Source organism: Hemicordylus capensis, chromosome 3, assembly GCF_027244095.1.
Source record: "Hemicordylus capensis ecotype Gifberg chromosome 3, rHemCap1.1.pri, whole genome shotgun sequence".
NCBI lineage: Eukaryota > Metazoa > Chordata > Lepidosauria > Squamata > Cordylidae > Hemicordylus > Hemicordylus capensis.
This window is the reverse complement of record NC_069659.1, coordinates 255,254,067-255,268,977: the sequence shown is the minus strand read 5'-3', so window position 1 is coordinate 255,268,977 and position 14,911 is coordinate 255,254,067. Positions and strand designations below refer to the sequence as shown.

Sequence of the window (14,911 nt, the reverse complement as noted above, 5' to 3'; positions counted from 1 at the left end):
CAATCTCTTTATCTGCAGATACTAAAGGGTTAAAACCCACGTATCCTAGAGGGCCAGAAGTGACTGCGGAAGTCATTTCCAGCTGCCATTTTGTAAGCATTTCTAAGCAGGATGTAAGCAGGAGTCATTTTGTGGCTCATTTCTTTTTTAAAAGGATTTTTTTCCTGCCATTCTTGTGGTCTTGGGGGCATTATTGCTGCTTGCGGGGGGTGGCATTGCTGGGCACAAAGAGACTCTGTGGAGCACAGTGCAGGAGGATTTTCCATAGGCACAATGCCTCGTTACTCGCTGCTTCGTTACTCGCTGCTTCGTTACTCGCAGAACCCCCACAAGTAACAAGGTTTGCCTGCACAGGACTACTCAACTGCAGCCCTCCTGCAGATGTTGGCCTACAACTCACATCACCCCTGATTATTGGCCCCTATAGCTGGGGATGCTGGGAGTTGTAGTTCAAAAACAGCTGAATTTCATAATCCGGTGAATTGGATTTAATCCACCTGCCTCCTGACACTTTCAGAATATTCCAAAAGGTTGATGGGGCAGGACTTTCCTTTGCAGAAGCCACACTCATTCTTCCTGAGCACAGCTGGTCCTTTTGTATGTTCAATCCTATATTGCCTTCCACCATTTTAACTGTAACAGGCATCAAGCCAACTGACCTATAATTTTCTGTCTCCCCAGCAATTCCTTATTTCAAATTAGTGTTACATTGACTACTTTCCATTCCTCTGGAAAGGAGGATGAGTTTAATGCCAAGTTTCATGCATTTGTCAGAACAGCAGTTTCGTTTCCCTGTTTGTCATCCAGACCCAGTGACATTAATTTCAAATTTTACCAGCCCTAGAATATCATCTCATGCCTCCTCTGTGCAGAAGGTTCCAGGCTCAATCCCTGGCTTCTCCAGGTAGAGCTGAGAAAGACTCATGCGTGAAACCTTGTAGAACTGCTGCCAGTACTGAACTAGATAGACCAACAGCTTGACTCAGTATAAGGCAGCTTCCTGTGTTCCTTTGATGTAGTTCTCCAGATGCCCACCTCAAAAAAACAAAACAAAGGGGTGGAGGGAGGGGTTTTGGACATAAGTTTGTCATCGGCCTTCCACACTGAAGACCAATGCAAAGAATCCATTCAGCAACTCTGCAAGCTCCCTGTCCTTCTGCATTCCGTTTCCTCTTTTGTCATCTAGGGAAAGCAACACGGTAGCAGGCCAACAGGGAGAAGATTATTGCAATCAGGGCAAGATAGAATCAGGTCACAGACAATGTGTTTGCAGCAGCAGTTTCTGGAGTTACTACAAAGGTGGGTGGGCACAATATAGTCGTAGTCTGAATGGGGAGAAAGAAAAGGAGATACTGGAAAAAATTGATTTCATACCTGAGGGATAGGAGATGAAAAGTATCAGCAACAGTAACTGAAGAGAGGCAGAAGTTTAGATGGAAGATGATGAGCTCTTTCTGTGCCATCTTCAGTTAGATGGTTAGGAGACATCCCTGGATAAAATATCAGAGGCACAGCTGGATTTATATTTCAGCAAAAATGGAGTTTTTCAGGTAGATATGAGAAAAGTGGGACGGGAAAGGATAAAGCTCTGTGCAAACCATTAGTGCGTTGGAGGTAGAACTGCAATTGGAGGCAGAAGAAGAAAACCAAAAGAATGCAGAATAGGGCATTCTAATGGGTGGGAAAACTGAGTAGCAATAAATGACCAACAGTGTCTAAGTTTTAGACAAGAATAAAAAAGAGCCCTTTAAGCACAAAAAGACCTTGAGCACTTGGTTGAGGGTCCCTGTGTAATATCCTACAGTGGAAATAGTTTGCCTTTTCTGATAGCCAGTAAGGTGGGTTTTCCCCCCATAAATGGATTCTACAATTGAAAGTCCTCTTCCATCACTCAGGCTCCATTCCAGAGCTCTGTAGGAGCTCCATGTTTCTGGAAGTGGAAGGAGCATTGAAATCTCTGAAACAAAGGAATGTAGAGCTAGCTCCTCCATTGAAGTGAATGGGAAAGCTTGAAATATGCAGGATCTCCCTCACCCACAAGAAGTCACTGGATGGGGCTCTTGACTATTTCCTCTTCTCTGCCTGGGTTTTAAGAAGGGAACATTATAAGTGTTGCATGTTACCCATTAATGCCTCTCGCTGTTTGCTCCATTGGGAAGCCTAGCCTCACTGACCCCCAAGTGGGCACTGCTGGATAAGATTTATGCTAATAAGAGGATGGTGCTAATTGACCACAAGAAGGGCATTTTCAAAGCGTGGGGGTAGAGATTTCAGAAGCCTTATTTTCCTTTGTGTGTATTTTTCAGGTCCCGATTATAATACCATGCCACCGAGTGATCTGCAGCAGTGGACAGACTGGCAACTACTCCGGAGGAAGTCATCTGAAAGAGTGGCTTTTGTCATATGAGAAGCTTCAGAAGGAAAAGTTAGCATATTGATGCAGTTCAGGCACAGCTGTTATACAGCCAACACACATAACCAAAGATACTTGGCTTATAACAAGCTTTCAGAACACACAGTAGAATTCAGGAAAATGGTAAATATTTGAGTGACATATAAATATAATACAACATCCGAAGCGAAATGTGTGGTGGCACTACTATATTAAAAAAGCTGAATGTGTCCTAGGGGATACAGCTTGTATGCCCTTTCTTGTTTTTACATTTTACAGCAGAATGAGTACAGCGGGCTATGCCTGTTGTGCATGTATTTTGTTCCCATCTCCAGTGCTGTTTTGTTCTATTTTTAATGTCCATTAAAGCAAGGATAAGGGAGTAGGAGGGGCATGGCAAATGTTAGATGCAACTGCCCCTCTAAGGAAGCATCTGGCTCACAGAGGGGACAGCCGGGAATCCGAAGCCTTTGCGTGTATTCGAAGAGCAAAATTAAATGCATAAGCTTCAACACACACCTCCCCCTGTTCCTGCCTGGATTTGTATTTGTCTAGATTGAAAAGCTTGTACCTCTGCCAGGCTTGGTGCCCAAGATTCTCCTGTTTTCTTTGATGTTTGAACTGTTGAAATGATGTTTTACGTAAACAGTTGTTAATGAAACACACTGGAAATCCATTCAAAAGGAAACCGCTATTGAATTGCCTATTCACAGCTTTTCTTTTCAGATCATTGTAGATGGCTTAACAGATATGAATAAAAATATTTTGTCTCCATTAGCATTGCTTGATGTAGGGGGGAAATAGATGCTGATAAAGTAGCATGATGACAAAACAAATATTTTTGTAAAATTATGCATCTGAGTTGCAATACCTTTTGCCAGAATTTAGAAGTACAATTCCTTCCAGTTTTTATCTTTCTAATCAGCAGTGCTTATGACTTTTACTTAGTATTTGCTTTATTTAGTTTTCATATTTATACACATGTTATACAATACTCTGGGTTATAAGATGCTATACATTATACGAAACACATAATGCAATCCAGAGAAAATATAGTCAAACAAAGGATATTAAAGCTAAAATTTCTGGTTATTTTTTAAAAAAAAAACTCATTGAAGGTAAAATATTACAAAGCACCAGAAACTGAAATTTTCAGTGTGGGAGTAATAAATCGTAACATGGAAATACTGATTTTTATGTTTTTATCACATTCTTGTATGTGTTACTTTAGAAAGCTCATTGCTAACAAAATTATTGTGTTATGCTATTCTGTATTACTCTGCAAATGTAGTGTTACTGAAATATTAGAATTTCTTTATTAAAACCTGTTATGCATGTACAAGCTGTCTGTGTATATAAATAAAATACAGTATATGATATACTGAGAAAATAAACTACACCCTACTGTACAATATAAGGCTGTATTTTATCAAGGGTTTCTGGTGGCAATATAAACCACGAAAGCAAGGCTCAAGTGGTTTGTACATGTCAGCAAAAGCCTGAAATAAAAATATAGCCTTATAATATGTACATTTGAGTGTGTTCTCTTTTTTTTGTCATCATGTGTGAATACCAACTAAGAGAAATCATAGGTGCCTGTTTCACATTTTTGCCAATATTTCATTTCTAGATATTTCTTTCTACACATATTGGCCCATCTCAAAAATAGTCCATACATTGTTCTGTGTGAAGAATGCTACTGTTCACTACTTCTGCCGTTTAGCTTGTGTTTAGCTTCAGCAGTGTGCTTGGCACTGGAAAGTAGAGACCAAACTCCAAACCATTTAAAACCAGATTATCAGCAATCCTACCACCCATTCTCCAGTTTTGTATCCACAGTTTTAGACCCTGATCATTCCAGTCAGGAAACTTGCTTATTCCAAACTTTTGTGTATGCACATCTGTTGCCCTTTGTAATGTCTTCATAGTCTTCCAGGAACCAGAATCTCAGTGGAATAATTAGGGCTCCCACTGGCTTGAGTGCACTGTGGGTCAGAATCGAAAGACTTAACCATAGTTTGTCAGATTGATCTCTTAGTAGTATCAGGTGTTCTATCTGCTCAGTTTTTCCTTGTGGTTTTGGAACTGAAGGCCAGGGCTTCCTCATACACCAATCGTGGATTCATTTTGACATTTACCAACGCAACAATGTTATCTAGTATAACCTTATAGTGTGAAAATATGGCTGCTTTATATAGCCAATAAGGTTTCTATGTTTGTCGATGTAACAACTCTTATAATTTTGTCGAACAGAGCAAAAATCAGAAAACCATTTTTGTTTCATCTTGAAGATAAGAAGTGAAAGTCAGCTTAGACATATAACAGTCAAAAGTGTGCAAGGAAAGAAAGCATTTTAGAATGATGGGAATTAATGTATTCTAAGTGTGGTGGGGGTGTCTGACTGGCATTGTTTTGTGAGCTGGCATCTCATATGTTTATTTTTGTGTTCTAGGCCAAGCTGCATATTCTTTTGTCAGTGTGTGTTCCAATAGAGGGCACTCTAGCTCAGAAGAATTTAGATTCATGTGTTTTACAATGTGTTTAGGAGATGCTCATTCACTACTTTTTTCCCCCTGCTGTTTAAGAATGAATTTGAAAATGAACAGCGGAGCTGAAATCTCCGAGCTGCCTTATTTGCAGTGCTTCAGACCGTCTGCCTTAGGAATTAGCTGTCTAGTAGTATTACAGGCCTGCAATCTTCATCCCACGTATGTATTGTGAAGGTGCTGTAGTTACATAGTAAGATGAGGAATGGCCTTTCTTTGCCAGTGATCTCAGAGATTGCTAATGATGCCCACACTACAACTTGGCGTGACCACTAATGAAGAGGGCTGTGATAGTAGAACCTCTAGGGGGTTCTCATAGAAATGAATCCACAATGCTGCTTATGTATAATTTTAGCGTTCTTTCTGTGTGCAGATAATGCTCATGCCCTCATATGATGTCTTTATAACTGTAGTAGCCTTTCTTTGGCATGACTCCTCCTCATAATGAAATGCTTAGCATAGCACAACTGAGAATTAGTGCACAACGAAATGACATTTCTGGTATATTCATAATCTTTGATGTGCACAGATCTGAAACTGAATATGTAACTGCCTTGTACATCATGGTGAAATATCAGGCACCATTTAGAAGCAATTTAACAGCACAACCCCCACCCAACCCACAAGTGGGGGAGAAACCCACCACCAGAGAACCACTGTTTCTTTCTGGGTTGCCCTTGTTATACATCACCAGTATAAAACCAGTTTTCTGTTCTCTGTCTCTGAGGGTTTTCTCTTTCCTCTCTTAAGTCTTGATATGTACCCTGAGGTTTCCACTGAAGAACACAGCGACAGCAGAATGGTTCACACTGGCACTGTCCTGTGTGACTCGAACTACAACTCCAAGAAGCCAGCAGAAAAACGCAATCAGCCTTGAGCCTAACCTAGTTCGAGAGTTGTCGCGTAGTTTATGAAAATATGTATGTAAACGTAGAGGTATTTTTAAAAATACCCCCATAATGAATTAAAGAAAACTCTGGAAACAAGAGAGCTATGTTCTTTTTACTTGGAATTGGGTTCCACTGACCTATCAGGTTTCCTCCCATTCAGCCTTGCAGTGCTTTGAACTGCTGACATTGAGACACTGTGCAGCCAGGCACGACAGCTGGCTCGGCAGCATCTAATACCAACACATGCTGTTTTAGCCCATTTCCAGAGACTAAGATAATGAAAGATTCAAAAATAATATTTGTTTTGGTGGAACTACATTCGTAATGAAAGAGATGCCCTTGACCATGGAAGAAACTGATTTTTGCAATGGGTCATTTCCCCATCTTTTCTCTTCAAGCCGTGTATACCCAAAACCTAATCCCAGTAGAAATTTTTCAGCCAAGAATACAATCAAACCCTGCACAGGTTTTGCAGTATGTTGTAACCCTATGAAGCTCACTAAGTGCTCCTTTGGCAAGTTATTGCCTTTCTGTCTGACCTACCTTGCAGGGTTGTTGGGAAATTAAAACATGACTCTGAGCTAATGGCAATGCTATTCTGTCCCCCAAGGTATCAAGAAACCCTAATAATCTTGCATATCAATAAAAGGGGTTTGCAGTTCAGTATCTGTAGGCACCTCAAAATTAATGCTGTCATAGGTCCCAGAGCATGATGTGAAGGCATCTGATGCAGCATCTTACTGAACAAAGGATGTCTGGATTGACCACCAGTGCCAAGATAAAGATTGTCTAGAAGTCTGTCTAGGCCAGGGGACCATTTGTACATGATGGAGCAACATGATGGAAGAAAGTTGTGGTGCAAACTAAATAAATGAGTGCCTCATTATCCAGCCTATTACAGTCGTGATAACACCCTTTTCTTCTAGGCCCAACCCTTGCTTTTTCTTTTTCCTGTTTATGTTTTAAGTATTAAAGTCAGATGAACAAAGCAAGCAAGCAAGCAGATTCTTGCCCATAAGAATTCTCCTTAACTCATTGGGTTTATTGGAGGGGGATTACCCACCTTTGGATCCTTTCATTTCTGTTTGAGCTTAGCTTATAATTTGTCTACTTTAGCACAGTGCAGTTCTGCAAGCAATATTATTACTGTCAATATGATAAAGTTATAGACATACTAAAAAGCTGAAGAGTAAATTCAAACTACGTTTCCCATAAATATCATGGGTCATTACTTTTCATAGTGGGATTTTTTTTCCCCCACAATGTTTTTATAAATGTTAACTTATCTGGATTTTAGACAGTGCCAGATGTGATATATATTTGCATTTTTAATTCCTGATTTTTATTTTCCAGATATATGTTATGAAAGGAAATAATTTGGGGGCTTATTTTTTCCCCTGTACTGTAAAAGTAAAATCCATTTTTAAAAGAAAGTGCTTTAAAACTACCGTGATACAAAAGAAGACCCATAAGATTTATGTACTATTTCATGAGCAATTGCATTGTAAAAATCTTACAGGAATGTAAAAATGCTTGGATTATAGTCAGATTTAATTGTAATTCCTGTTATATTCTTAGTAAAATTAATAGAATTGTGTTTTGAAGGATTTCTTTTAAACCATCTTTTCTGTTGCTACCTATTGCAATAGGCCTTTTTTCTACTTTATTATAACTGTCTTTAAAAACAGTGGAAAATATACTGAGAGCAAACTCTGTTGCCGTTAAAGTGGACAGGATATTTCAGTAACATTGATGTGCAAATTGGTCATACAGCTTCATAGCTTGTCAAAAGGCTGTGCTATTTTTGTTCCAAGTAACATACATAGTGTATGAGTAATAAATAAATATGCTTAATACAGCACATGGGAAAAACAGGGTTCCTATAGTCTTTGAACATATTTTTTACTCCAGAAGAACCCCCAGAAGGCAGGCCTTCCTCCTTATGTTGCTCCTGATAGATTTTAAAGTTCTAGCAATCACTCTGTTAATCCATTTCCTCTTCCTTTTCTGTATTTTTTTTAAATAGAAGAGCCAACATTCTATAGCACAAAGGCATTAAGGATGTTTAATTGTTTTTGCCTTTTTAAGCTATTGTGCATGTTGTAATGATATTCCCCCACCCTGTTCCCCACTATATTGGAAGGCTTTTGATTTAGAAGTTGGTATTTAAGAACGTGAAGTTAACATCAATTTTATTCTTTATCAGCTTTGGAGACATTAAGGTTTAAAATGAGCTCTGCACTGAATGCTGATCCAGACCAGCCTCTGGTCTGTGTGAAGTTATGTGTAGGTGGCAGTTAAAAGCTGGGGCCAAGGACTGGAGAAACTGCAGGTACTGATGTGTCTTTTAAGTGACTAAGGGCAGTAGTCCAAAGTCTTCTGGACGAACTGGCACCAGCTGCAGACAGATGGAGAATGTCTGGGCTCCATCACCTTCAAGTCTACCCCGACAAGGATCTATATATTAGAGAGTGGATAAGAAAGTCCGAAATGGTAGCTGTGTGGTAAGGTGAAAATTGACGTGAGCACCATATACTGACAGTGCTTTTGATTGATGAAAGTTTATTGTTAACAAGCCTTTAAAGTTTCTCATTAATGTTTCTTTCATAGAAGCCCCAAGGAACAAAAAGAAAGAAAAAACCTTCACAGACATTTGGATAGATCACGTGGTTTTTGTTTTCAATATTTGAAGTCTCTTTAAATACCTTATTAAGTTATTTTATTTGTGCCTTTATTTACCAGGTTTTGAGTGGCATAAAACCAAGATGGGGTGGGGGTGGGTGCGGCTAATGTATGCCCCAGTCCTTTAAGTTGCTGAGTGTTTAAGAGGAGAATCCAGTGACACTGATCATGATGTTGAACCTGCTATGAGAGTTGGTGTAGTGTAATGACTGTGAGACTGAGCTGTGCCTGGTTCAAATCTTACCTTTTCCATACACTCACTAGGTGGCCTCATTAGGCAAGTGACTATCTCTCAGTCTCCGCTACTTTGGCTGGAATAGGGGGACAATAATAATTATAATACCTTTCAGTGTTGTTGTAAGGATTACGTCAAGATGATTAATGTTTATCTGGGCATCTCTAACTGCCCAGAGATGCAAGTTTTGGGTGGTATAGAGATATGTTAAATTAAAAAATAATAATGTGACAGTCAACAGTTAGAACTAATCAGCCTACTTACCTTTCACTATCTCTACATCTGGACTAAATTTGGTGCAGATCAAGGTCCACAAGTTAGATCTCTTGCACCTCAAATGTTCATGTGTCTGCCATCTTGGATTGGGGTGGATGCCATCATTGCAAACTACACCATTGAGGTCTCCCTGTGTGTCACTCACTACAGCTGTTCCAAATGTGGTTCAAATTAGTTAGACAGTCCTCAAGTTAGTGCCCTTGTGCCTCAAAAGTTTGTGCATCCACCATCTTGGACTGGGGTTGGTGAAACAGCCTGAATGTGCTGCCCTCCAGCAATGTTCTTAATGTCCTTATATATAGCCTATATGGGTGAGTATGATGCACTAGGCCACCGCAAGTGGCCAGTAGCTTTCAACAAGAAAACTCCACTGGGGTGGATGGCCAAACCATACTGTACGTCTCTGTCTTGCCAGCTCAACCAAAAGCAGGGCTGGAGTTTTTAATTTCATGGCTGGGTGGGGGATTAACCAACAATAACACGCTAAGAATAAATGCCAGGCTATTTAGTGCTTTAAGACAAGCATTTTCGGGAGAAGTACAGTGACTGAGGGTCAGTGACATGTTTCTGGTCTTGCAGAGGTCCATTTCAGAGCACTTGGAACTCTAATGGATCTTCTGTTAGTGGGCACCTATGGGGCAGGGAGAGATAGGGAGGTTGTCCAAGTACTCCTGTTGCACCCCTGCAGTCCCTTATTTTGTTAGGGTGTCAGCCAATGTTTTCATGTTCTTTGTTATAAATGTTAACATTTTGTTGCATATTCTAAATAAATGTTTCTTAGTAAATTGTCTGGATATTGATCCTGGCATGATCTTAAGTAAACGCTCATTTTACATGACAGTCTTGCCTGATCACTTGATAATATTACTGGTAAAATATACTGGCCCGCATACCACAAAGAGCAACATGAGCCATCAAAGCAACACGCACACTGCTGCTGCATGTGTGTACACCCCTGACAGTGTCATGGAACAGGGCTCTTCTGCTCCAACTTCAAGTTGCACAGATGCCATGGTATGATGTGAGCTATACCGCCCTGAGCTATTTTTGGAAAGGCGGTATAGAAATCAAAATAATAATAATAATTATTATTATTATTATTATTATTATTATTATTATCTCCAGTTGATGTCACACAACTGCATTTGTGTAACTTTACATTGGAGCAGAACAGCTCCGTTCACAACATGGCAGTGTTTATACATGCGTGCATACACACACACAGAGCAGCAACAGCACAGAAGGTGCTTCAATCACCCGTGTTTTGTTGTGCAGTATGTGGGCCACTTTTTATGGAATAGTAGTTCAGAAAGCTGAAAGAACTGGAACTTACAAGATCTAGTGTAGATTTCTGATGCAGTACAACTAATGCTGATTACAACCTTCAAAACCTGCTGCTTTGGAGTAAATGAAAGCAGGTAGCTGCAGATCTTGAAATACACTGAGACTATTCCTATGATCCCTGGAAAGCAGGCTAAGGGAGCTTAGCTTGCTTTCCAGGGATCGTGGGAACCACGAACCCAGTGCTCCCAAGGCGGCTAGCCCACCTAATTCCCCCTCCCCTCAAATGAGGCTAACGGAGCAAGCACTCCATTAACCTCATTTTTTGCTTGTGTGTCGCTGAGCACAGTGTGTGCTTTATGATGGGCTTAGTAATGGTAGCCAAGCTGATGTAACTAATCTCCTTTCTAAACCATTGAATATTTGAGTTGCTAAAATAATGAACAAGGTTGAAGATTCTCCAAAGGACCGCCAGTATGGCATACATGCAAAGCACATTGCTCATACCATTATGCTATTTTCACATTCATGAAGTTGGGTGCCCTTTCTTCCAAGCTGATTGGAGAGGCTACAAATCTAAAAGGTGACCACCTATTCTGTTGTCATAGATGAGGCATCAGTTGACTCTCCAAGACTGTCAGCAGCTGAGCCAAGGCGACACTTGGCTTTCATCAAGAAATGTTGCTGTTGCAGGTCCTTTATCCATGATAGGCAGTAAAATAACATTCAACTTACTGTTGGCCTTTCCCCACCTAAATTGTCATGTTTGTGTGGATAAACCCCATCATTTCTCTATGGCCTATATGATAAATATGTTAGCCTGTATGATATGCAAGCATTGTTATAATCATTTTTTAAAAATCATTTTGTTTTTCTTTAGTCTATGACAAAACACAATGATACAAATTCACTGCAAAATAGTGCTCATTGGAATATCATGTATTCAAGATATTTTCTGGGTGGAAACCTGCAACTTTTAGCAGAATTAGAAATATTTTTGGATGAAAGTCAGAGTTTATTTTTTTCTGGGGGGATACACTAGGGAATAGTTTTATATTAAGGCACAGCAAGGTGTAAAACTTGAAAAATTGAAGACATAAATGTGTAGACCACATCATCAATTCACAGGAATTCATAGTAGGGGTGGCTGAAGTTCCTAATCTTGTTTACCCGGCTCATATGTGGAATCATTTTGTTCAAATAACCACAGAATGTCTGAAATTATGCTGGCTGAACGAATCCATGCTTGGTCTACAGTAACTGAAAAAACCAAAACAGGAATATGAGTGTTTTGATTGGAGAAGAGGCTGAACCATATAATTGAACTATTTCGGCCATGGCCGTATAAACAGTGACTGACTTCCTGACTAGCAAAGTGGGTGTGCTTTAGGGATGTGCATGAACTGAGTTCGTACACTGGTTTGGCACCAGACCAGTTCAGACGAGGTTCAGCACTGCGGGAAGGGGAGCGGAGAGTGGGATCTTTTTAAAAAGAGAGCAGGTGACCTGCTCTCCGCTGCTGCATGCAGCTTCCTGTGCTGCCTCCAAGAATCTGCACACAGCACCAGCACGCACATGGTGTCTGTACATGCACGGGTGCCATTTGCGTAGTTGGCCGCCAAACCAGTTTGGACCTCATCCAAACTGTTCAGTGATGAACCAGTGCACACACCTTGTCCATGCACATCCCTAGTGTGTTTCGGGACCACAGGACACTCCAAGAGCCTTTGGGCAATTTCCCCACTCCCCCTGCATGCACCCCTTAGAGTTCAGAGTGCTCTCTGTGTTCTGGAAATGCTGAGGGTCAGTGACATATTAACAGTCTTACAGAGTGCTTCTGGAATGTGGGGTGCACGCTGAACTCTAAGGGCTCTGATGCAACCGAGTGCATGTAGAGGGAAGGGAAGAGTTGCATGAGGCTCCTGGCATATCCCCAGAGTCCTTTGAAGCATGCCCCCTTCATTAGTCAGGATGTCAGCCAGTGTCCTAGTTTCAGTATAGCCAGATTTAAAATAATGGCAAGGCTCTGCCACTAGTCACAACTAAATTCCTGCTTGTGGTAGCAGCATTGATTTAAGGTTTAGACTGGGCAAGATATCCCAGCCTGGTACATCAGTGGCTGAGGAAATTAAGGAATTTTTTCAGATGCCAAATATCATGAGCAGACATGTTGTGTTAGGCACATGAGACTTCAGGGTTGATTAAAGGGTAACGATTGAGTGGAAGTTATCCTGACTAATACTGGATGTGCAAAGACAAAAGAATATGCACAGAGGGTACTATTGCTCCTGCTTCTGCAGTGCAGACACTCAAGCACAGGGGAGATTATTTTTGCCAATCTCCTCTTCCCCCAGAAGTGCTCTTTGCAACATGCAAATATGCCCATAAGGGTTGCTTGACCTTCAGGGACATATTAGCAGTTTGCACATGCTGCATTAGTTGGAATATTGGCTACTCAGTTTTAAAATTTCCACTATAGCTTTAAAATAGCTCTTTAGAGGGTCTTTTTAAAAATTATTCTATATTTGATTTTTAACCTTTGAGCATTGTAGTCATGTCTGTAAGCTTTTCTCTAGACCTGCTGTACGCTTTGGTGTGACCCAGTTCTCTTAAAATCAATGGGAGTTCTCCCATGGACTTCCAATAGGATGTAACTTCTGCCCTAAATGAGGGAATGTCCACATTTCACAGTCCTAGCCATGTCTTCCAGTCTTGTGTAAATGATGAAGGGCCTCTTTCAGTATTTATCCGTTGATTTTGTTTTATTAGCATCACTCTTTGAGTAAATACTTAGAGCCTTCCTCATCTGCAAGGTTCATAAACTGACAGTAACCAGGATGATGGGCCTTGGTTTCTGATGACTTGAATATTTTGCAGTAATGATATGACAAAACAATATTCTTAAGGGGCTATGTGTATCTTTCAAAAAAGAATGAGGTTTTGTGGTGGCAAAGATGCTGAATACTTGCTGTTCTACCAACCCAGAAAACCTGTTCTTTTGCTACTTGTTATATAAAATGAGTGATTTTTTTAAAATCTCACATACTGCATTGTGAGATGCTGGAATTGTGTGAGACATTCTTTATATGGTCATTTGACTGATGGCTATAACCTCACCTGCCACTCTCTGAAATGATCCACTGCCTAAACAGATAGCACAGTTGTAGTAAGGCTGGAATGGAGTCAATCTGCCTGAGGCTGCTCTCCAGATAGAATCCACACAGACACCTGAGATGGCCTTTCTATCCAAACGAAATGCCGAACGAATTGCTCATTTGTCTAAAGACCTTTCTATCATTACTACCCTCAGCATGACACAGCCTAATACTTTGGTTTAAAATATTGGTCGTTAGCTGGTTTTTTATGAGATTCTACAATATCTTTTGTTGAGAGAATGAGCTGGCACACAGCTTGGGTACGCACTAGCTTTACATTAATGAAAGGAAGGAAGAATCTCACTCACTCATTCACTCTCACTGTTTTATTCTGTGAGCTTTATGGCAAGGTGTGATGAAGGGGTCACTTCAATACTAGATATAGTTGTTGATTATTTTTAAATGTGCTATCTTAACATCAAATAGTTTATTTTAACCAATTCTAGAGAAGAAAGCGCTAAAGAGAAAGAAAATCTCACGCCTTGTAAAGTGTCTTGAATGACCGAGATGTTATGAAAATACTGAATTTCATTAAACCAATAAAAAGGTTTGATAGAAGCAGAATAATTGCTAAAGAAAAAGGAATTAGAAAGACTATCTTCTGGCAATGCCATGGGTAGACCATGGTTTTGATCAATGGCTACCAATAGAGTCACCAACTACTGAGTACATCAGTATTTGGTACATGAATGGATGTTCTGTGGTGCATTAATTCAATGTGCTGAATACCATGAGTGAGCTAGGAAGTGTGATATTTTCATATTATTCATATCACAACATGGGAAATAACTGTATCAACGCTACTTGGGATAAACTTTCTGCAAGTGCTGTTTGTGGACATGCATTCTCATCTTTGGGTTTCCGCCCAGTACCACAATGGCAATTTAAATGTGAAATGAATATCTGGTGTAGTGAGGCAGCTATAGTGGTGGAGCTAAATCATAGGGGATCCAGGTTCAAAACCATATTTGGCCACAAAGATTACCTTTAATGGGGGCCTGTGTGAGCTCAAAATCGATTATCATGCAGGAAAACTAAGGCTAAGTTGTAGATCACACTTAATCTACAACCTATTTCTAAGTATCAATATGAGCTGTACATCCTAGCACAACTCAGACATAATGCTGTGCGAGTATTCAGATGTCTGTACACTAGTACACGTGTTTGTGTGAATGACTGTACCTGTCATTTTAAAATTGAACCTGATATAGATAGGAAATGTACTTCTGTACCTCCATTCAACATAACATGTGAATGACTGTAGCTGTGTACACTGTACACTTGTATGAGTGTTGAACATAACATGTGAATAAGCCTAAAGTCTTAGATCTACTAGAGCCAATCAGAAGTAGTGCCTCTGGAACAGAAAGTTCTGAACATGAGCTGCTAGAACCTCTTCTAGAACAGAGAGAGAGAGAGAGAGAGCACGCGCGCATGCTTGTACTCTAGGACAG

The 14,911-nt window shown here is 40.2% G+C and overlaps 1 protein-coding gene across 1 annotated transcript in view; it reads left to right on the top strand.

Annotated features, from left to right (window-relative positions):
- Nucleotides 1-3,734, top strand: part of MGMT (O-6-methylguanine-DNA methyltransferase) — a 313,329-nt gene extending 309,595 nt beyond the window's left edge. Inside the window, exon 7 of the mRNA XM_053309698.1 lies at nt 2,307-3,734. Coding sequence (XP_053165673.1) covers nt 2,307-2,438 — 132 coding nt within the window. The 3' untranslated portion in view covers nt 2,439-3,734. The remainder of the gene's footprint in view (nt 1-2,306) is intronic.
- The last annotated feature ends 11,177 nt before the right edge of the window (nt 3,735-14,911 follow it).